The sequence below is a fragment of the Podarcis tiliguerta genome, assembly GCF_965153285.1.
Source record: "Podarcis tiliguerta genome assembly, chromosome: 13".
NCBI classification, from domain to species: domain Eukaryota; kingdom Metazoa; phylum Chordata; class Lepidosauria; order Squamata; family Lacertidae; genus Podarcis; species Podarcis tiliguerta.
The window spans coordinates 12512041-12536080 of NC_139546.1; the positions used below are offsets into that span (position 1 = coordinate 12512041).

The 24040-nt window shown below is 47.3% G+C and overlaps 1 protein-coding gene across 1 annotated transcript in view; it reads left to right on the plus strand.

Annotated features, from left to right (window-relative positions):
- Positions 1-3168: 3168 nt before the first annotated feature.
- Positions 3169-24040, plus strand: part of C1QL1 (complement C1q like 1) — a 40815-nt gene continuing 19943 nt past the window's right edge. The window contains exon 1 of the mRNA XM_083408002.1: positions 3169-3874. Within this exon, the coding sequence (XP_083264128.1) occupies positions 3266-3874 (609 nt within the window). The 5' untranslated portion in view covers positions 3169-3265. The remainder of the gene's footprint in view (positions 3875-24040) is intronic.

Sequence of the window (24040 nt, forward strand, 5' to 3'; positions counted from 1 at the left end):
AGAATATATTTATCTCACTATTAAAATATGGAGGCCTTCTGTAAGGGAAAAAGTAACCTTTTCATAGCTGTTCCCTGTCTCCCAAATATATTTAAGAATGGTCTTGCTTGATCAGGCAAAAGTCCAGCTGCTGCAGCACTCCGTCTTCAACAAAGGCAGACGTCCCTGGAAAACTCAGAAGCAGGATGTTATCTCTTGACTGTCCAAATTCCCTGACCATCACAGATCCGTTTCTGAACACAGAGGTTCTCTTTTTAGCTGTTGAGGCTAAGAACAGCCATGGACTATCTTATCCTTCATAATCTTGTCAGCTCCTTTAAAAAGAAGAAGAAGAAGAAGAAGACTTCTAAGCAAACAGCTACCCAAGCATCCAGAAGAAGAGTTTGGATTTGATATCCCGCCTTTCACTCCCTTTAAGGAGTCTCAAAGCGGCTAACATTCTCCTTTCCCTTCCTCCCCCACAACAAACACTCTGTGAGGTGAGTGGGGCTGAGAGACTTCAAGGAAGTGTGACTGGCCCAAGGTCACCCAGCAGCTGCATGTGGAGGAGCGGAGACGCGAACCCGGTTCACCAGATTACGAGACTACCGCTCTTAACCACTACACCACACTGGCTCTCCAGTGGCATGGACTTCCATAGGTTGCCCTGAACCTACTCAAATAACTAATCAATGCCTTGGAAAGTAAGAAGATATTATGCCTCAGCACCTTGAAAAAATGAGTATTATCTGCCTTTCCCTATCTGTGGGTTCATACAATACAATAACCATGGATGTTCCAACCTGGAAAACAAAGGTGACAGAGGTAAACACCCAACAGCAATTATTTCTTGTGTTAAAGTCTCAGCAGATGTCCTTTTATTCTGTGGAACTGAGCTCCCTGCACTTTAGGGAAACTGCGGCCCTCAAGACGTTGCTGGACTTTGACTTCCATCATCCTTTGACCACTCTAGCAAAGGCTGATGGGAATTGGAGTCCAACCCCTTCTGGATGACCACAGCTTCTCCATCCTTGCTCCAGACTGCAGGCATAACCAAACTCTGGCCCTCCAGATGTTTGGGGCTACAAATCCCATCATCCCTGACCCCTGGTCCTGTTAGCTAGGGATGATGGGAATTGTAGTCCCAAACACCTGGAGGGCCGGAGTTTGCCTGTGCCTGCTCCAGAGCCTCTGCCTATGAAAAGACCTCAAAAGTGTGGATTATCCACATCTTGTCCATGCCTTTCCTTAATGGGGGTGGGGTGGGGGTGGGGAAGGTCATGCCGTATTTCCCAAAATATATGAACTTTCAAATAACATCAAGGGCACATAAAGGTAAAGGTAAAGGGACCCCTGACCATTAGGTCCAGTCGTGACCGACTCTGGGGTTGCGGCGCTCATCTCGCTTTATGGGCTGAGGGAGCCGGCATACAGCTTCCGGGTCATGTGGCCAGCATGACTAAGCCGCTTCTGGTGAACCAGAGCAGCACACGGAAACGCCCTTTACCTTCCTGCCGGAGTGGTACCTTTTTATCTACTTGCACTTTGACGTGCTTTCAAACTGCTAGGTTGGCAGGAGCAGGGACCGAGCAATGGGAACTCACCCCGTCGCGGGGATTTGAACCACCGACCTTCTGATCGGCAAGTCCTAGGCTCTGTGGTTTAACCCACAGCGCCACCCGCGTCCCTGCCCAAGGGCACCTAAGCATGTGCAAAATGCCTTCTCCTGGGCGGCAACAACCTGTGTGATTAGGGTGAAGGTGTCAAGGGAAAGTGAAATGGGGTGTCCAGGCTGCCTTGAGCACGGTAAAATTAAAAAAAAAAATCCTTTGAAAAATGTGTGCATGTGAGGCTGTGTACGCACCATATATTCAAAGTACATTCTGCTGTGGGAACTCTAGTTTGTTAAGGGTGCTGGGAACTGTAGCTCTGAGAGGTAAACGACAGATTCCAGGATTCTTGGGCAAGTATGCGATTTAAGTGTGCTTTAAAGGCATTGTGTGTATGCAGTAGGGTTTAACTTTTTTCCTCGGGGCAATGATGTGTGTGTATCGTGAATCCACACGTATTCATACACAAACATTTTGAGGCGCTCAGATAAGCAAACCTTCGGAATATCGTCTGTGGGCTTGTGAAGGTTACCCTCGCCTTTCCGCAAGAACCCATCCTAACTACTCCTTCCTTGACGAAGGTGACCTTCCCTGAAATTTGGGATCGGGAAAGGCTCTTCCCACCAACCAACACCCCCATCCCAACCTTTCGGGTCTTAAAAAAAATGCCCAAACACTGGAAAGGCTCGCAAGATATCCCACTCGCGTCCATACTTTGGGCTCTCCCTCCTTATTTTGGTGCGTCTCTCTCCAGGCAACAGCTGCTGACGAAGCAACATCACCAAAGTCCCTCTAGCCCCTGGAGATACATTCCCCTCGACTTCAAGTGGGTGCTGAACATAGCAACCACCAGAATCAAATATAACAATAACAAGGGAGGCGACCTCCTGCCCAGGGACCTCTGTCCTAACTTTGCCCGCTCCAGCATCCCTTCCTCGGCCTTAAAGGTGGGGAGGATGTGGGGTGGGGCGCAAACTCTTCCCCCAAATGCCTCTTGCGTCTCCCTTTCAGCCCTATCATCTCGCGTTCCCTTTCTCTCCTCCCCCCTCCAAGGGGGTGGAGGAGGATGGAGTGGGGAGGGGAGGGAAGCGGGGAGAGAAGAGAGAGAGACAAATCAATGATAGCATCTTACTAAGATGTACTGAGCAGAGAGAGAGAGGAGCTGGAAAAAAAAGACATCTCTCTCTTTTTTTCCTCTCCTTTCTGTTCTGCTGTTTTCTTCCCTCTCGGGGTTTTTCTTTCTTTCTCTCTCTCTTTCTCCTCTTCCCCCGAAAAGAAGAAAAACCCTTTCCCATGTGGAGCATAAAAAGGCCACCCCAGAGCATCCCGTCTTAGGGGTGATATTTAAGAAGACCGGGAACAAGGACTGCCTCGGTTTTTTACGCGCGCTCGCGCGCTCCTCTTTTCTCCTCTCCACCTAAAGGGGGATCCTCGGTTTCTTTTCAAGTTTCTTCTTCTTGCCTCTTCTTCTTCTGCTGCTGCTTCCTCGCCCCTCCCTCCACCTCGTCTGTGGTTGTTTTGTTTCGGTTCCCCCAAATTATCACCCTTTATTTCTCCTCGCCAGGTCGCCCGGCCCACCCGTCACCATTTCTACCCCGGGGAGGCAGCGCGTCCAGCCCCTGCAGCGGCTGAGCCTCGGGCGCAAAACTTTGGTGGCCGCGGCCATCGGGGTGGTGATGATCCTGATCTTGGTGGTCCTCATCCCGGTGCTGGTCAATTCGGTGGGCATCGACGGGCACTACGAGATGCTGGGCACGTGCCGCATGGTCTGCGACCCCTACCTGGCCAAGACCACCAGCGCCAGCGCCATCCGGACCGAGGCGGGAGAGACCCTCGCCAGCAGCGGCCACGCCGGGCTCCCCGCGCCCTCCACGCTGGTGCAAGGGCCGCAAGGCAAGCCCGGGAGGCCGGGAAAACCCGGGCCGCCGGGGCCTCCGGGTGAACCGGGCCCACCGGGGGCCATGGGGCCCCCGGGGGAGAAAGGGGACCCCGGGAAACCGGGGCCCCCTGGCTTGCCCGGGCCGGGCCTGGGCAACGGGGCCATCAGCACGGCCACCTACACCACGGTGCCCCGCGTGGCTTTTTACGCAGGCCTCAAGAACCCGCACGAGGGCTACGAGATCCTTAAATTCGACGACGTGGTGACCAACCTGGGCAACAACTACGAGGCCACGACGGGCAAGTTCACGTGCAACATCCCCGGCACCTATTTCTTCACCTACCACGTCCTGATGCGCGGAGGCGACGGCACCAGCATGTGGGCGGACCTGTGCAAGAACGGACAGGTAGGGAAGAGGGCTGGGGGTCTCTCTTCGGGGTCCTGGTGGGGGTGGAGGGAAGAATCATGCGCTCCCACATTACGCAGTGTTTTAGGGCAAGAAGACGCCCCTCCGCAGATTATACTTGTGGAAATGAAATTGGACGGTCTACTCAAAAGCCCCCAAAATATCAGCACCAACCGTGGCTCAGTTCTGCGTCGGAAGATGGCTCAGAATCTTTCGATCCCCTTCCCAAAACTTAATGCTAGGATTGTAGAGTTGGGTCATCCAGCCCAACCCCCTACAATGCAGGGATGCCAACTATATCATCTATGAAACCTCCAGGTAAAGGGGGGTTCACCTCTTGTTGGGAGTCTGGCGCACTGTTGAACGGTGTCAGAAAGTTCTTCCCGGCGCTAAGTCTGAATCTCCTTTCTTGTAACTCGATCCCGTCATTCTTCAGGTATTCAGCTGATCAGATAATATAAATAATCAGGGACATGGAAGTGTTTCAATAAAGAGCCGAGTGGATCGAGACCAAAAAGTTAATTCAGTTACACTTATTTTATTTTTTAAATGGTTCTTTTCGTTTGCCCTTTACTTGCTAAGATAACCCTTTGTATGCTTGGAAGCCTGCAAGGTACCCTTAACTTATCCAGGTGTGCATATGTGATGAGGAAAGGAGCAGTCCACTATTCCCAAGCGTTTGGAATAGTGTGTTGTCCATATCCGTTTCAATGTTTTGTAGAAGTCTAATATCTAGCTATCTACACACACACACACACACACACACACACACACATATGGAAGTTATAGAACCATAGACCTGCAGTGTGGTGGCAGGGACCCTGAGGGTCAACCCCCTGCAATGCAGGACTCGAACCCACAACCCTAAGATTAAGAGTCTCATGTGACGTACTCTTGAGTAGATGCATAGGATTGTGTTATTTGTTCACTAGCAATCCCAGCTGTGGAGGGGATGTTTCCTATAGGCTTACAGACCTTCTGAGATAACTGCACTTTCATGGTGGGGAGGGGGTGCTTTTTCAAAAATGCCACCGCACTCCGATTAAGTTAAGGAGGGGTGGTCCGTGATACACATCCTTACCCACCCTCTCCAAACGCTTCCCAGCTCCTCTTCTCAGGGGAGAATGGTACCCCAGAGCATCTTGCCACTCCCCCCACCCCACCCCAACCTCTAATGCACAGATATAGATAATTTTCATCCTTCAATATTTAAGCAGCAGTTTGTGGCTCGGTTTCCTTCCTTATGTCGTCCCCCCTCCCCCCCCAAAAAAAACTCATCTGAAAAGTCTGCAAACTCTAGATCGGGAAATCTTATGCCACTGTATAATTTGTTAAGTCCTTCAGCTGCCACAAGACTCTTTCTTGGCTGTGCTGCGGACCGACTAAGGGCTCCTGCCCTCTGGAAATTCTTCCTCTAAGGAAGATTCCTCTTACGCACACTCCCCCAATAATCTGCAAATAAGAGGGATGGAAAAGGAAAGGAAAGAGGTCGTTGTCAAGAACCCTTCAACTCTCCTATAGGACCCCGGCTCTTCCTCAAGCTTCCTGGGAGGCAGAACTGATGCTTACTCAGAAGTAAGGCTCACCGGGATCTTAACTCCCAGGCAAGTGTGCACTGGATCATAGCGGGATCCTGTGCATTCCTACTCAGGCAGAAATCCCACAGAGATCAAAGAGACACTACCCCCCCCCCTTGCAGCTTCAGTCAATTTCACTGAGCAAAGAAGAAATCCCTTAGAAAGAATTTCCTCCCTTACTGACCCTGGGAACCCACTGCATTTCGTTCTTAATATTTGATACGTATGTCTCTTTTAATTTTAAAAGAGGAAGATGAATGTAGCTTGGGACATAAAGCTCAGGAATCAGTTGATATGTGTCCCTTGTGATTAATTTATTTTTTTAGAGAGAGAGAATCCTTTGGGGATATTTGGAAGTCTTCCCCTACTTCCTAGGATATTTTGAAGGGAGTCTGGGTTGTACAGATTTTTTTATTTTTATTTTTTTAATATATGCATACACTTAACTTTGACTTAAGATGATGGAAAGTAAAATGCAGATTGGGCTGGCTCCACCCCACCCCCGCCTCTCTCATCAGCTCCTTCTTAATCAAACCATCCCTTTTGTGATAGCACTAGTTAATCCTGCCAGAGGGAGAGCAGGGAAGGATTCTTGAAGCTTTCTAATTGAATTTCATAATTAAGCCCGGCCTCCGCAGAAACTGCTTTTCATGTTGCATCCAGTTACAGATCCATCTCTGTCTCTTTTTGTTCATATGCCTCCTCCCCTCAGTAATCACTCAGCAGTGCTTTAAAAAAAAACCCCAAAAAACAGGGATGCCACCACATACACAAAAGCCCACCTTTGTACTCTGAAAATAAAATTTAAAACCTCCCAAATTAATCCAGAAGAAAGGGCCACAGACCTTAGTTGTGTGCTCACAATTGCTAGTTGGAGCTGGAGTTTGAGACACCACTTCGCCCATAGGTATGCATTGAAAAGGTGGAGAAAATTCCCCTTTTGCCATCTTGATTGTGAGCTACGAAGGGTAACTAATCTGCAATACGATCTTGAGTATATATTTGTGTGTGCCGCGCATAGCTGCCTTAAAAGCAGCTGCTACTTATCCCTATTTTATTCTTATTTCTCCATATTTATTTATTTAGATAAATAAGAATACAATAGGGATGAGTAGCAGCTGCTTTTAAGGCAGCTATGTGCGGCACACACAAATATATCCATATTTATCCAAATTTTTGGACAAATATCTTTGCTGCTATTTATTCATCTTTTCAAGTTTCCACAGGGGGGGACAGATCAGGAGCAGTTTCTTCAGGCCAAATGTTAGCGATAGTCTTATATATACAGCTTGAAAATTTGATAGTTTCCAGAAAATAAAAAATAAAATAAAATCAGAGTTAAAACACACGAGGTGCGATATTCAGGAAGGGGGGGATATAATATTCAGTCAGTGCATAATACTTGCTGCTTTGGCCTCCCAAAATGATGCTGGTATTCCACTTAGACAAATGTGCCAAATTGCCCAAAATGGTTTGCAAGTTCCTACCTCTCCCACAAGAGAAGTATGTAATGTAGAACCAAACTTAACTATACACACACAGCGATGTTTTATATTAAGGCACGGACTAGGAAAGAAAGACACCTTGCCCAGTCTCAGATCTCAAAGCTTCAATAACGTCAATGCTCAGCCCTGGACTAAGCGAACGATACAGTGCCTCTGAGCATGTGTCAAGTACAGTTCTCATGCTGCTGAGTAATCACAACCCAAACACACACACAGTGTCACACAAATGGAAGAGGCTGTTGTCGTAGGAACATAGAGAGGGCTGCCTTTCTTGTTGTTTAGTCGTTTAGTCGTGTCCGACTCTTTGTGACCCCATGGACCAGAGCACGCCAGGCACTCCTGTCTTCCACTGCCTCCCGCAGTTTGGTCAAACTCATGCTGGTAGCTTCAAGAACACTGTCCAACCATCTCGTCCTCTGTCGTCCCCTTCTCCTTGTGCCCTCCATCTTTCCCAACATCAGGGTCTTTTCCAGGGAGTCTTCTCTTCTCATGAGGTGGCCAAAGTATTGGAGCCTCAGCTTCAGGATCTGTCCTTCCAGTGAGCACTCAGGGCTGATTTCCTTCAGAATGGATAGGTTTGATCTTCTTGCAGTCCATGGGACTCTCCAGAGTCTCCTCCAGCACCATAAATCAAAAGCATCCATTCTTCGGCGATCAGCCTTCTTTATGGTCCAGCTCTCACTTCCATACATCACTACTGGGGAAACCACAGCTTTAACTATACGGACCTTTGTTGGCAAGGTGATGTCTCTGCTTTTTAAGATGCTGTCTAGGTTTGTCATTGCTTTTCTCCCAAGAAGCAGGCATCTTTTAATTTCGTGGCTGCTGTCACCATCTGCAGTGATCATGGAGCCCAAGAAAGTAAAATCTCTCACTGCCTCCATTTCTTCCCCTTCTATTTGCCAGGAGGTGATGGGCCCAGTGGCCATGATCTTCGTTTTTTTGATGTTGAGCTTCAAACCATATTTTGCACTCTCCTCTTTCACCCTCATTAAAAGGGTGCCTTACACAGAGTCAAATCATTGGTCCACCAAGCTCAGTACGGGCCGCACTGATTGGCAGTGTCTTTCCAAATATCATTGGGAGATGTCAGGAATTGAACCTGGAACCTAAATACCTGTAAATACCAGTTGCTGGGGGGGAAAGCGCAGGAGAGGACTCTTGCCCCTCTGGCCCTGCTGGTGGACTCGGGCGTCTGCATTGAAACAGGACATTTGGCTCCAAGGCCTTCTTATGCTGCCATCCTGCTGCTCCCATGCCTAGACAGGTCCAGATCCTGTGAAAAGTTTCTGCAGGTCCGAAGCAAAAGGTGTCAAGGCTGAGATTTAGAAGCTCTACCCTTCTCAACCTTGGATATGAATTTCGTGAGTACGGGTGGCCATAAAACTTCACGGAATCACATCGTTGGAAGGAACCACTTTGAGGGTCATCCAGTTCAACCCGCTGCAGTTCAATGATCTTTTGAACCCACAGCCCTGAGATGACAAAGCCTCATGTTCGATCTATTGAAGGAGCTGTCCCAGGCCGCCCTAAAACTTGTGGGTGGCTTGTCGCCACTGGCAACCCGATGGCAGTACCAGACGGGTGTGGCTGGCTCCCTTTCAGGCCACTGAATAGAATAGATTTGTAAAGGGACCCCTAGAGTAATGTTTGATATATTACGGTATTTTCATATTTTGTTGGAAGCCGCCCAGAGTGGCTGGGGTAGCCCAGCCAAATGGGTGGGGTATAAATTATTATTATTATTATTATTATTATTATTATTATTATTATTATGCCCAACCCCCGGACGTCATGGTTCTTCATACAGTGCTATTCAATACAGTGGTACCTCGGGTTACTGACGCTTCAGGTTACAAACGCTTCAGGTTACAGACTCCGCTAACCCAGAAATAGTACCTCGGGTTAAGAAATTTACCTCAGGATGAGAACAGAAATCTCGTGGCGGCAGCAGCGGGAGGCCCCATTAGCTAAAATGGTACCTCAGGTTAAGAACAGTTTCAGGTTAAGAATGGACCTCCAGAACAAATTAAGTTCTTAACCTGAGGTACCACTGTGTATCCTTCTTATGACAAGGCAGGGAGAAGAGAAGTCTCCATCTTGGCTGCTCCCTGCCCAGCGGGGTCTTGTTAAAAGGCAGCCATGCGGACTTTTAAGAGTTTTTCCGTTCTCTGAGATGTTCTGTCTCGTTTCAAGGGGCCTTTTAACTATCCATTGCTGATTTGTTTCCAGAAGGGCAGCTGCGTTGGTTTGTCGCAGCACAAAGCAGCAAAGAGTCTTGGGGGTGCCTGTTGGGTTGGAAATAACTGGCAGACGGGTTGAAGATGTCCATGTGGGAGGCATCTCCCAGCTCAAGGAATACACACTACAGGTGCCTTAAATATGAAGGCTGTGTATGCGCCTTATTTAACGCATGTGGCTTTCTCTGAAGAATCTCGGGAACTGTAGTTTGTGATTCGAGTGGATTTCGTAGAATTGTAGCATTGGAAGGGACCCCGGGGGTCATCTAATCCCGCCCCCTGCAATGCAGGAATCTTTTGCCCAACATGGGAGTCGAACCCATGACCTGAGATTCAGATTTGATTCCTTGTATTTCTGTTCTGCTTTTCACTCAGAGGAATCTCAAAGCAGCTTACAAGCGATAAGTGACATAAACGTAGCAAAGCATATAACAGAACATCACCAACACAGCGTAGCTGATATAAAATAACTAACAAATCACCAACGAAACAATTGCAATCCATAAAACCCTGTTAAAGAAACAGCAGCTGAAATGTAAGCTAAACATCACAATTACAGAAAAGCTGTGTTGTATAATTCTCAATAACGACATTTATAATCTATAAAACAGTATTAACAAAATAACAACTAACAAAAATAAGCAAAGCACTGGGGTGGTGGGAATTGTAGTTCCCAAGATTCTTTGTGGGGCATCATGTGCTTTACATGTATGGGGTGCGCACAGCCATACATGTGCATGATGTGCTATCCATAAATGTTTTTTTGGCTAGAGGTGTGCTTGATATCCTTTGCTTTAGTCACAAAAGACGGCTTCCAAGGCTTCAGCAGTAAGAGGAGCCAGAGGTTCAAGCCTCTGAGGAAAATGATCTCCAGTCCTAGGAGTGTTAGGGAAAATATGCACTCTTCACATGCTCAGAGCACTCTCCTCGCTATGGCGTTGCATCTTCTGAGCCCTAGCATTCAAAACAGGTTTTTGTGCCCAAATTTAAGGCCCAAGGAAATTTCCAGGATTTATGAGGGTTCGTTGCCTTCTCGCTGGGTTTGGCCCCCATGAACAGAGGTTTAGACCTCATATCCCAGCATCTACAGTGAGGCAATTGAATCGCATGCTCCAGGAACGTAAGCAACAAAAGATGTGAGAAGGCTTCTTTGTGCATGGCGCTCGCTCATTTCCCTATTCATTTCCCTTGCGTACACAGAAAAGGTAGCATTTCAAGCAGGGGTTAAACCACAGAGCCTAGGACTTGCTGATCAGAAGGCCGGCGGTTTGAATCCCCGTGACGGGGTGAGCTCCCGTTGCTCGGTCCCTGCTTCTGTCAACCTAGCAGTTTGAAAGCACGCCAGTGCAAGTAGATAAATAGGTACCACTCCAGCAGGAAGGTAAACGGCGTTTCCGTGTGCTGCTCTGGTTCGCCAGAAGCGTCTTAGTCATGCTGGCCACAGGACCCGGAAGCTGTACGCCGGCTCCCTCGGCCAGTAAAGCGAGATGAGCGCCGCTACCCCAGAGTCGGCCATGACTGGACCTAATGGTCAGGGGTCCCTTTCCCTTTACCTTAAGGGAAAAGTCAGGAGGTAAGATAAAGTTTTCAAGTTTATGGAATCCTTTAGACGTTGCCTCAGCCTCCAAGCAAACCCTGTGTGTCAGCCATGGAGCCGTGGTGCCAGATCTGGGGGGGGGGGCACCTGTGGCCCCCTAGATGTTGTCAGACATCTCCCATGAACTTCAGCCAGCAAAGGATTCAGTGGTCAGGGATGGTGAGGGTCGGCTGCAGGCTCCTGTGTAGCAGAGGATTCTGGGAATCACAGGTGAGCAAAGCTCTCTTGCGTACTGGCGTCTCATTTCCCATGGGCATCTGTTAGGCCACTCTGAGAACTACTCACTGTGAGAATGAATACTCCCAGGGGTCAGCAAACTTTTTCAGCAGGGGGCCAGTCCACTGTCCCTCAGACCTTGTGGGGGGCCAGACTATATTTTTTTGGGGGGGGGAGTGAACGAATTCCTGTGCCCCACAAATAACCCAGAGATGCACTTTAAATAAAAGGACACGTTCTACTCATGTAAAAACATGCTGATTCCCGGACCGTCCGTGGGCCGGATTTATAAGGCGATTGGGCCGGATCCGGCCCCCAGGCCTTAGTTTGCCTACCCAGGCTTTAGAATACCAGGGTCAGGCGGCAGTGGCTTCAGGAGAGATCTCACGAGATCTCGCCAAAAGCCACAGTTGCGCAACCCTGTTGAGGGGTTGATGTCTCATGGGATTCCGCCACCCAAGGCGACCGATTCAGTCCGCCTCATGGGAGGGCCGGCCCGACAGTCCGTCCTTTCTCCAAGGAAGCTCTGGGAATTGTAGCATAAAGTCCCTTCCCACATACTGGCCTACCATACTTTGAAGGGAAATAATACATAATAGCTAAGATACAGGCGGGCGGCTCTCTGTAAAGTCTAAATTTGCCTAAATTTTGTCCTTTGTCAGAGTGCCAGATGACCAAAGTCTGCCCCTGCTGTTTGTCCCCCATATGTTATATAATAGTACAGTGGTACCTCAGGTTACATACGCTTCAGGTTACATACGCTTCAGGTTACAGACTCCACTAACCCAGAAATAGTACCTCGGCTTAAGAACTTTGCTTCAGGATGAGAACAGAAATCGTGCTCCGGCGCCGCGGCAGCAGCAGGAGGCCCCATTAGCTAAAGTGGTGCTTCAAGTTAAGAACAGTTTCAGGTTAAGAACAGACCTCAGGAACGAATTAAGTACTTAACCTGGGGTACCACTGTATACTGTCACCATAGTTAGCAGCCATTGATAGCTTTCTCCTCCATGAATGTGTTGAATGCCCTTTTAAAGTAATCATAGGTATGTCTAGACGTACCGGATATAAAACAGAAAAGAGAGGGGGATTATGGGGCTGTTTTTGTTTTTATTATGTATTTTACGTTTTTATATTGTGATTTTCACTTGTGAACCGCCCCGAGACTTGCGGGTATAGGGCAGAATACGAATAATAATAATAATAATAATAATAATAATAATAATGCTGTCAATTAGGGAGGGAAGAGACCTTGGATGGTTGAGGGTGGCAGAACTGGAGGAGTGAAGGTCATAATCAGATATATAACAGGGAAATAAGAACAAAAAGATGAGGAAAGGGGAGTTTTCCTTTTTGGGGGGGGGACAGAAGGGGCAGAGTCTTTCTCCATACTCTCCTACCTGTTTTATCATCAGCCTCACCTTGGGAGATGCTGCAAAACCTGTTGATGCTGTGTTGCAAAAGATGCTCTTTGAGAATAGTCTGCTCTTATTACCTTTTTCTCCACAATGCACAGTGTCACCGAAACCCACCCCCTTCTCTTGGAGGAAAAAGAGAGAGAGAGAAATAGTCAAGGAAAGAAAACAGCATGTGATTTTAAAGCACAGATTCTCAACTTTTAATGGGGATGCTCTGTCACACCTTGAATGTCACACCTGATTTTTTCCTCAGTGTCAAGCACCAGAGAGAGATGGGGAGGGTAGTTAAGGATCTCTTTCTCTCTCTGTCTATATATATATGTGAGTCATTTTGTAGATATGGAAAGTCTAAAAGGCCGGCGGGCTCTGTGACTTTAAATATTTAATAACTTCCCAATCAGCAAATGTATTTTTCTCCTCCCTCTCTTCTCAATTTCCCCCTCGTCTATTTGCATTGGGAAGGCTCAGTTGTGCACCCCAGAAGACAAAAGGAAAACCCGTCAGTCGCTGCCTATAGGGCAGAAGAACCATTTGCTATAGAAACCTTCCCTTCCACCTCCCAGGTCTCTGCCTGGGGTTTCTTGGGTCAGGGGGACTAACTGCTCAGATGGCAATATATTTTCCCAAGCAGATCCCTGGTGCTTGGGATGCAAACAGAGACTGTTCCAGGAGACAAGGGCAGGAGACATGCCTTCATCTCCTTATCGTCTTGGCAACAGGGTTGCCAACTAACTGGAAAAAGTGACCCGGTTAGCCTACTCTTGCACCCTCAAAAGCTGCTTGATGTGCAGAACTCGGAAACCGAGGCTTTTTGCTGGTACAGAGATCAGCATCTTGTTGTTTCGTTGTTTAGTCGTGTCCGACTCTTCGTGACCCCATGGACCAGAGCACACCAGGCACTCCTGTCTTCCACTGCCTCCTGCAGTTTAGTCAAACTCATGCTGGTAGCTTTGAGAACACTGTCTCACCATCTCGTCCTCTGTCGTCCCCTTCTCCTTGTGCCCTCCATCTTTCCCAACATCAGGGTCTTTTCCAGGGAGTCTTCTCTTCTCATGAGGTGGCCAAAGTCTTGGGAGTCTCAGCTTCAGGATCTGTCCTTCCAGTGAGCACTCAGGGCTGATTTCCTTCAGAATGGATAGGTCTGATCTTCTTGCAGTCCGTGGGACTCTCAAGAGTCTCCTCCAGCACCAGAATTCAAAAGCATCAATTCTTCGGCATCAAGAATTAGCATAGTAGCATAGTCACCTGCTAATACAAACAGATCGAGCTGCTTTCGAAAAGCATAAGTGCAGGACCTGGTTCAAAAGCTGTCAACCCTTCTCGGCAGCAGCCTCATGAACAAGATGCGTAGCTAGGAATGGCAGGAAGGCGAGTTCTTGTGGGTGCAAAATAAATAGTCATCTGCGTAGCATTTCCTCCTGTTGTTGCTCAGTGTGCTTAAAACTACTGACATCACAGGAATGCTTACAACAACCTAGTAAGGTAGGCCATGGGTTTTTCATCTGGGGAGGTGGGGCTCAAAGATAGTATGATGACTGGTTTAGTTTATGGCTCTGCCTCTAACAAGAACTCACCGCTTGGACATCAGCAGGTGTCATGCTTTATATATACATAAAAAACCCAGCTTTTGGCTGCCACCCAAACTCCTGTTAAAGGCATAAAGGTAAAGGTAAAGGGACCCCTGACCATTAGGTCCAGTCATGGCCGACACTGGGGTTGCAGCGCTCATCTCGCTTTATTGCCGAGGGAGCCGGCGTACAGCTTCCGGGTCATGTGGCCAGCATGACTAAGCTGCTTCTGGTGAACCAGAGCAGCGCACGGAAACACTATTTACCTTCCTGCCGGAGCGGTACCTATTTATCTACTTGCACTTTGACATGCTTTTGAACTGCTAGGTTGGCAGGAGCAGGGACCGAGCAACGGGAGCTCACCCTGTCACTTGAATTCAAACCACCGACCTTCTGATTGGCGTCCTGTTAAAGGCATAAGAACACCCTAAACCAATTTATTTTTTGGTCAGTTGGCAATCATAGCACTGAACCTAGGATTTCCTGGTCATTTCCTGAACCATTTAAAAAGCTTCCTTGGCTAAAAAGTATCTATACATTTCAGCAAGCATTCACATTTTACAAAGCCTAGATACGGCTTAAGCTCTGATGACTTTGCCTCCTCTGTTAAGGGTTGCCAACTGCTGAATTTGTCTCTGTAGGTGTATCTTCAGCAGCAGCAGCAGATATGTCTAGAAATCAGCAGGTGATAATACTGATCTCCATGCTGCAAAATCACGCCCAGGCATTTCCTCCCCATCAGTTGGCAACCCTGCCTCTTGTTGTCCCATCCTGCCACCCCCAAGACATCATACAATAATTCCTTTGGTTTTAAGCTCAAGCTGTTGGAAACAAAATGTATTTTGATGGCAAAGAAGCAGTGAATAGGTTGTGTGTGTTTTGTAAAGACGTTATAGTGCCCATTGCAGTCTCTATCTACGGGAGGGCAATAAGAATGTTTTCAGACCTCAGTTCATCATAAAAGTAGGTTTCATATAAAGGGGTTTGCTGCCTCGGACCCACAGAACAAAATCTCTTACTATTATTGGACCAACTTCTCTGCATAAGTGAGCAGATGCTTCAGACAGACAGATCTCAACACCAAGAAAATACAGCCCTCTTGGGATTGTACTAGTTCATTCTGCAGATGTCTGAATACAACACATACATAAACGCACTTTCCTGCATATGGAAAAACAACAACCCTAAGTGTTCAGGGACAGCTCTAGGATAGACCTGTCATGGTAGTTTTCTGTGGATGAAGCAATCCAAAGGAGAAAGCTGTCCTATGCGATTCCTACCTTGCCGCACCGACCATATAGATTGCTTCTCAATTGCAGCAATTGGGTCTAATTATTTCATCCACCGAAGCCAGTAAACACACAGAAACTACAAAACTGATCTGGGCTGAAGCTGATTCGAGAGCAATTATACTGCCATGTTTTGCCCCGATGAAATAATCATTTTCGTGCATTTTGCATCGTTCCCTTTGGTTGTGTGAGCCGTGTCACTTGGAACAGGATAGAAAGGAGCTTTAACCGTGTTGCAGAGTGCACAGATCAGAAGGAGTCAGCGTGATGAACCTGGAAAGCCGAGAGAGCAAGAAAAAATGACGGCTACCTAGATAGAAAGCCAAACTATCTAATGTGGAAACTTGATGAGTGTGGGAATAGCTATTACCCACAGATCAGGGTTTTTTTTAAAAAAAGGTCCCTTGGCAGCTCCTGAGCTTTTAGTAACCACTTTGATCTGCTTGAATTGAGAAGGGACATTTTTCATGGCATAAAACAGGTGTGGGGGACCTTTGGGACTCCAGATGTGGCAGAACTACAACTCCCATCAGCCCCAGCAAGAATGGCCAGAGTTGATGGGAGTTGTAGCTCAGCCAACTATGGATAGCCAAATTTTCTCCATACCTGGCATAGAGTTAAGGCTGGGTGTTATGTACTGAAGTTCTCACCCTGGGCCAGCAGGGGGATACTGTAGATGCAAATAAGGGATCAAAAGTGACGGTCAGTGATTGGATAGTTTTAGAAAAAAATTACAGTTACGTTGTACTGGAGCTCTATATAAGCAGGCTGACTGAACACTTCAGTTCAGTTCTGATCTGGCTTGTGAATAAACAAGAGCTGTTTGAAGAATCGCTGTGTCGTCTGATATGTTCACCCACAACTTAACACTGACCATTTGCCGATGCTTGCTGCACAAGAGATGGGGTTGATTAAAAAAAAAGTTGGTAACTCCAGAGATGGCAGTTGGTGTTGCTATTATTATGATGATTACAGTCATACCTCGGGTTACAGACACTTCAGGTTGCGCGTTTTCGGGTTGCGTACTGTGTTGAAGCCAAAAGTACCGGAACAGGTTACTTCCGGGTTTCGGCACTCGCGCATGCACAGGATCACTAAATTATGCTTTGTGCATGCGCAGAAGTGCCGAATTGTGACCTGCGCTGTGGGTTGTGAACGCTGCAGGTTGCGAACGTGCCTCCCACACGGATCACGTTCACAACCCGAGCGTCCACTGTATTTATTATATTTATCCGTAGATCTCAGGGTGGTTCACAACTTTTAAAATACGAGAAAGAAAGAAGTTAATATTATTAGAAATACGAATTTGGAGAACTGGTAAACAGGTGATATAATGAAATTCAGTTAGAGGGGATTTGAGGAAGTCAGTTATCAATGTAATGAAATTAGGATTTGGAAGTAATAATTCTTTTTTATGTGTTTTTCTTTGTTTTTATGTATTGTAATGTTTTTCTTTTCTTTTGTATCTTTTTTATGTGATAAGTGTGAAAACCAATCAAAAAATTTTGGGGGGAAAAAATAAAGTACGAGAAAGAAACACAAAATATATAATCGAAACAAAAACAAACCCATAACCCCCTTCCAACAGCACATTTAAAAAAGGGTATCAGATGTCAGTCAGCCTGGTTGAAGAGGAACATTTTTACCTAAAGGTGTATAATGAAGGTGCCAGGCACGCTTCCCTGGGGAGAGCATTCCATAAACGGGGAGCCACTGCAGAAAAGGCCCCGTTCTCGTGTTGCCACCCTCTGGACCTCTTGTGGAGGGGGCTCACGAAGAAGGGCCCCACGAGATGATCTCAAGGTCCAGGTAGGTACATATGGAGAGAGGTGGACCTTGAGGTATTGTGGTCCTGAGCCATTTCTTTGCCTGTTCTTCACCCAAAGGCCCCAGGCCAGGTTAAAACATTAAAACACAGTATTAAAAACAGCTAAAAATGACTTAAAGGTAAAGGTGCCCCTGACCATTAGGTCCAGTCGTGGATGACTGGGGTTGTGGTGCTCATCTCGCTTTACTGGCCAAGGGAGCCGGCATACAGCTTCCAGGTCATGTGGCTGGCATGACTAAGCCGCTTCTGGTGAACCAGACCAGTGCATGGAAAAGCCATTTACCTTAAAATAAATAAATAGGAGCAGTACCTATTTATCTACTTGCAGTTTGAGGTGCTTTCAAACTGCTAGGTGGGCAGGAGCAGGGACCAAGCAACGGGAGCTCACCCCGTCGTGGGGATTCGAACCGCCAACCTTCTGATCGGCAAGTCCTAGGCTCTGTGGTTTAACCCACAGCGCCACTCGCGTCCCTAAAAATGACTTAGCAACCACCAAAAATACACCCCAAGTGTCAAACGCGAGAGTAAAGATCTGTGTCTTCAGCATTCACCAGAAGCTATATAAAGATGCTAGATTGATCTGAGGCTACAATGGTGACAGGAAAACACTCTGTGCAAGCTCTGTTGTCAGTGTTCCAGGCCTTGATGATGCTTACAGAAATCTTACAGAGCTGGATGTACAGGAAATCTTTCCATGGGCAGCAGAGCCACGTTCTCCGTGTGCCCAAGGGAGGGTGGCAAATGACTCTGGTTTGCCCCAGGGGGCCTGGCACAGGGTAGCAGAAACGCGCTGGCTCCGTTCTGGGCCTATGGTTTTGTGGTCAATTAGAGCTGAAGCCTGACGTCCGTCGCTATCAAATTTAGCCAATTAAGGTTCCTTGGAATCATTCATTACCTGGAGGTGGGAGAACGTAGAGACTGGAGGGCCAATTTGGTGGAATTGCTACAAAGCCACACGGCCTTTAGCTGGAGAGCAGTGAGGGGGGCAGATTAGAATAGGCGGGGGGCAGCTGCCAAAGAGAACAGGGTCCCTGCCCCCTTAATAGTTATGAGGAAGAGGGAATTTCAGCAGGGGCCGTTTCAGCTATTCATACGAAGGTGTATCATACAAAGTCCCTCTTTGACACAGCTATTAAAAGGGCGAAATCCCCCAGCTCTTTTAGTAGTCAGCCACCTTAACTGAACAATAGTGTTGGCACCTTTGGGCACCTCCAGACTATTGGGGTGTTTTTTTGGGGGGGAGCAGGTATATTCTCCATCATGTCATTGAAGAGGTAGTAGGGCATTTGTGGTGGATTTAGACTAGATCTCAAACGATCCTACTTCATCAGTATTGCAATCCCAGTATTGCATTATTGCATACCCTACAACAATCCTCCGAGGGAAATAGGTATGTCCTATTCAATAATAATAATAATAATAATAATAATAATAATAATAATTTTATACCCCACCCATTTGACTGGGTTGCCCCAGCAACTCTGAGCAACTCCCAACATATATTAAAACATAATAAAAATTAAACATTTTTTCAAAGAAACATCCCTATATAGGGCTGCCTTCAGACGTCTTCTAAAGGTTGTATAGTTACCGTATTTTTTGCTCTATAAGACTCACTTTTTCCCTCCTAAAATGTAAGGGGAAATGTGTGTGCATCTTATGGAGCGAATGCAGGCTGCGCAGCTACCCCAGAAGCCAGAACAGCAAGAGGGATTGCTGCTTTCACTGCGCAGCAATCCATCTTGCTGTTCTGGCTTCTGAGATTCAGATTTTTTTTTTTTTCCTTGTTTTCCTCCTCTAAAAAAGAGGGACCCTTGGAGGGTCTGTTATTGTCATCCCGAGGGGCACTCTTGCGTTGTAGCCAGTGCCGGCCTAACACATTTTGGCACCTGAGGCAGACCCTAAAACAGTGCTAGCCCTTTAGCTAGCACTGTTTTAACCCTAACCCCAACTAAAGAATCATTTCAAGAAAAATTGATGGACTATGCAGAACTGGCAAGACTGACATACAAGCTACGGGACAAGGATAACTGTGACTTTAAAGATGAATGGGAACCCTTCACAAAGTATTTGAAGACGCAACAAAGCGAACTGGACTCCTTGGCTGGCTTTGAATAAACATTCACAAACTTTTTATTGATAATAATCTGCTAAATAGTTTGAGGATCTGTGCAACTGTGTAACATGCAGAAAACAGCATTTCTAGAGAAATCAAAGACTGGAACTGAGGGAAGTCGGTGGGTGGGTTCTGTGGGGGGAGGGAGGAAAAATGGGGGGGAGGGGAATAAGGATGGTATGTTTCTGGATAATATGTTTTGTTTTAATTTTGAATAAAAAAACAACAGTGCCAGCCCTGCTTTCCAGGGAAGAAAGGGCAAGGGGAAGTGTACATCAGGAACAAGAGGGGTAAGAAAGATTGACATAGGAATATACTGTACTGCCCCGGTGGATTCTGCCGCCTGAGGCAGTCACTTCACCTTGCCTGTTGGTTGGGCTGGCCCTGTATAAATATTGACATCAGGATCCGCTGCCCCGGTGGATTCTGCCTCCTGAGGTGTTTACTTCACCTTGGCTCATGGCTGGGCCAGCCCTGGCTATAGCGTGACAAAAAAGACAGATAAAACAAAACACGTAGAACAACACAAGACTCTTAAGCTCAGGTTCATGGGTTTGAGGCCCGAGTTTGACAAAAAATTGCTGCACTGACCAAACCCTCTACGATTCTGTGATTTCCAATAAGCAAAATTACAGGATTTCCGCAGAAAGCTACGGGGCATGAAGCAATAGGTCTGCCCCGAAATGTTTGCAGTTGCAAAAACAAGTCTTGCAAGCAGGATCTGCCTGACACTGTCATGAGCACAAATCATCAGGGCTGCAAAATAAAAGGGATCTCTGGAGACGCTCTTTATCTAAGGAAGAGTCCTTGTGCCATTTACAGCTGCACGACGGCAGACGCAAATTCAGCAAGGAGGACTGTCTCTAGCATTGAGTATAAGAGCCTGGTGGGTTGTTGTTTTTTTCTGGGCTCCTGCACCTTTAAGAGTCGGTTTTGCTGGAAGTTTGCAACGCCGCTCCCAGGCTTAGGACTGAAATTAAAGTATGATCTGCCATTTCGCAACATTTCGTTATTGTTAGCACTGCTGTGCCCTATGGTTAAATAAAAATGATCTTTGCTGAAACCTACATTCTAATAATACCACGCTACTCCCAGCGCCACGCAAACACACACAATCACACACAAACCTCCCTCAGCAGCACCTTCCGTTCCCTTTCTCCACAAGAGACTTGACAGTTTTTTCATTATTATTTTAAAAGTTGATCGGAGCCGCTGGCCGGGGGTTTCTGAGCATGCTCAGAGTTCTGGTCCCTGAAGGAGACAGCATGTCTGTTTTTAAAAATAGAATCCCAAGGGCACCACATTTCAGAGGGTGTTTTCCTTGCAAAGGGAATCAGCTCGTACCTAACTGGCTACAAATATATATATCTCCAAAGCAGTTATTTCAAAGCAGCCTCGTATAATTCAGGATGGGGGGGGGGGAGAGAGAGAACCCGCCATGTTCAGCTCCACGCTCAGAAATGCTCAACGCCCTTCAGTGCAACTATTAAAAGTGCAAGATGACTGTCCCACAGGAGTTGCATCAAAGGGAGAATTTTCATGCGCGCCTTCATGCTGCTGGCGACAACACCCGCGAATTCATTTCCCCCAAGGTTTCACAGTCTCCTGGCAACTGGCCAGTGGGATGAGGAGATGCTAGCTGGCTCTGCACGCTCTAGCTCTCTGGGGGAAGCCAACATTTTGGGCAAAGGGCTGGGTTCAAGGATTGCCAACTTCCTCACTAGCCCCGGGCTCCTCCGCCGTGAACAACAGTTTGATGTGCAGGAACGAGCAAGTGAAATCCTTGAATCTGAAATCTCTGAACACGCTTTGGATATTTTGAGGACTTTTATCCCTTTAGGTTATTTCCCTTTGTAAGATGAGGATGTTTTATTGTTGCGGTATTGGGGAGCCTGTTATTCTATTTTTTTTTAAAAAAAAATAATGTAGGATTCGTGTTACCTTATTTTTGTTGTTGGTTTCTGGTCTGCTCCATTGTTAATTAGGCGCTACCTCAGCCTCTGAGTGGCAAGAGACATCGGGATGCCTGTGCTTTCCTCAGGGTTTCATTTCCTTGGAATGAAGGACAGCAGAGACTGTGGTGTATTTAGAATATATGGTTTTATATATGGATTGAGATTGAATCCCAACAAGGCAGAAGTATTGTTTCTGGGGGACAGAGGGCAGGCAGGTGTGGGGAACCCAGGTCTTGAATGGGGTAACTGTGCCCCTGAAGGACCAGGTGCGCAGCCTGGGAGTCATTTTGGACTCAGCTGTCCATGGAGGCACAGGTCAGTTTTGGGTCCTGGGCAGCTGCCTGCCAGCTCCATCCAGTACGCAGGTTGAGACCCTACCTACCTGTGCAGTGTCTCACCAGGGAACCAGGCAGAAGGCCTTCTCGGCAGTGGCACCCACCCTGTGGAACACCCTCCCATCAGATGTCAAGGATATAAAGAACTATACAACTTGTAGAAGACATCTGGAATGAATTAAATACTTAACCTGAGGTACCTCTGTACTTAATTCGTTCCGGAGGTCCGTTCTTAACCTGAAACTGTTCTTAACCCGAAGCACCACTTTAGCCAAAGGGGCCTCCTGCTGCTGCCGCGCTGCCGGAGCACGATTTCTGTTCTCATCCTGAAGCAAAGTTCTTAACCCAAGGTACTATTTCTGGGTTAGCGGAGTCTGTAACCTGAAGCGTATGTAACCCGAGGTACCACTGTACTTTTACATCTTATTCAAAATTTTTGACTTCCATCAGTCCTGTCTGAAAATTTTGCAATCTAATCTCTTAGTTTCTTATTTTCTTATTATAAGAAAAATAAAGAATAAGCATTTCTTATTTTCCCTATTACATTTCAAACTCATAACTAATCTCCCTATCTTTTTTTACTTTGTAACACTTCGTATATTTCTCCTTACAAAACTTCTTGTCGTCCTACTAGCGTAATTTGTTGATTACAGTTGCTCTTCAAATAATTCATATACTTCTTCCAATCTTCTGTAAATCTCTGGTCCCGCAGGTTTCGAATCCTTCCTGTCATTTTGTCCAATTCTGCATAGTCCATTAATTTCGTCTGCCATTCTTTCGTCGGAATTTCTTCTTGCTTCCATTTCTGGGCTAGCACTTGCCCATCTTGACTTGAAACAGTCAGCAGGGGGCAGACTGACTCGCAGGGACCCAAGAGTTTAAAATTCCTCCTTGCATGAATGAGGAGGTGATCAGAACTGCGCTTGATTTGTTGCTGGCATCCATTGCAGTCGAGAGACAATGGAGTGTGCCTATGGGGGTGAAGTCAAACTGCTGTGTGCAAGGCTGGGTGGTATGTATGGAGGTCTTGGGCTGCCTTGATGACAAGACCCCCCTCTCAGCCTCGCTAGGTAAAGGGTAAAGGGACCCCTGACCATTAGGTCTAGTCGTGGCCGACTCTGGGGTTGCGGTGCTCATCTCGCTTTACTGGCCAAGGGAGCTGGCGTACAGCTTCAGGGTCATGTGGCCAGCATGACTAAGTCACTTCTGGCGAACCAGGGCAGCGCATGGAAACGCCGTTTACCTTCCCACCGGAGCAGTACCTATTTATCTACTTGCACTTTGACGTGCTTTTGAACTGCTAGGTGGGCAGGAGCAGGGACAGAGCAACGGGAGCTCACCCCGTTGCGGGGATTCGAACCGCCGACCTTCTGATCGGCAAGTCCTAGGCTCTGTGGTTTAACCCACAGCGCCACCCGCGTCCCTTATTGGAGTTCTTTACTGTCATGTATATTTTGGTACCTTTTGGAGGGCGGTGGCACCAGGGGTTGGGGAAACTAAACTTGGGATTTTGCATGGTAAGTGTTTAGCATCTGCCCTGGGAAAGGCTGGTGTTTGGTGTAATATCCACCAGTAACCTAAAAGTGGGCTGTATGATGTGGTCCTCACCTTAGCAATGGACTCAGTTGGGTGGCCTTCAGCCAAGCTACTCTTTTTCTCGCGCCTCCAAACATGGGCTACCTTTCAGGGCTGTTGTAACGATTGTGCCTGGAAAGAAAGCGCTTCACCTTCTCATTTATGGATTGTTAGGGGGCAAAAGGTGCTTCTCCAGCCGGAGGGATCCTCAAGCGTCGTGGGTGTGGGAAGCTGTGTTTATGGGAGTAGCATTTCCCTGAGCCATACTCCCGAAGTGCGACTTGCGATGGCTTTGGGAAAAGCTGCCCAGCCTTCTTTCCCGATCAGTGAAACTGCCTGTCCCCGGTCACCGTGGATGAGAGACGCCAGATCGTTATGACCGTAAATCAGCCGTGGCAGTTCGGGAGCACCAATGTACCATGTAATTGCTATCTACCAGTGATCAGAGCTACTTTGGTCTCCAGGGGAAAATAACTCGCCTTTCGGTGACTGTAATCCTTCTCTGGATCTATTGCCTTGTCAACGACCCCAAATGGGGGTGGGGGGTGGGGTCTGCCTTGCAGGAACAAGGAAGCCAGTTTGTGGTGGTCAAGTTGAATGTGGTGGGTGGAAAGTTGGCTGTTAGGGCTGGGAGATCTGAGTTCAAATGCTACACCATGCCCTCCAGCATGTCTCCAATGAAAACAGGGACGCCCTATTCCATACTTATTCTTATTTATACCCCACCTATCTGGCTGGGTTGCCCCAGCCACTCTGGGCGGCTTCCAACATACAGTTGTACCTTGGTTCTCGAACAGAATGCGTTCCAGGAGTCCGTTCGACTCCCAGAACCATACAAAAACCAAGGCCTGGCTTCTGATTGGCTGCAGGAGTGTCCTGCAGCCAATCGGAAGCCGCTGAGGCTGTGCCAGATGTTCAGCTTCCGAAAATCATTCAAAAACCGGAACATT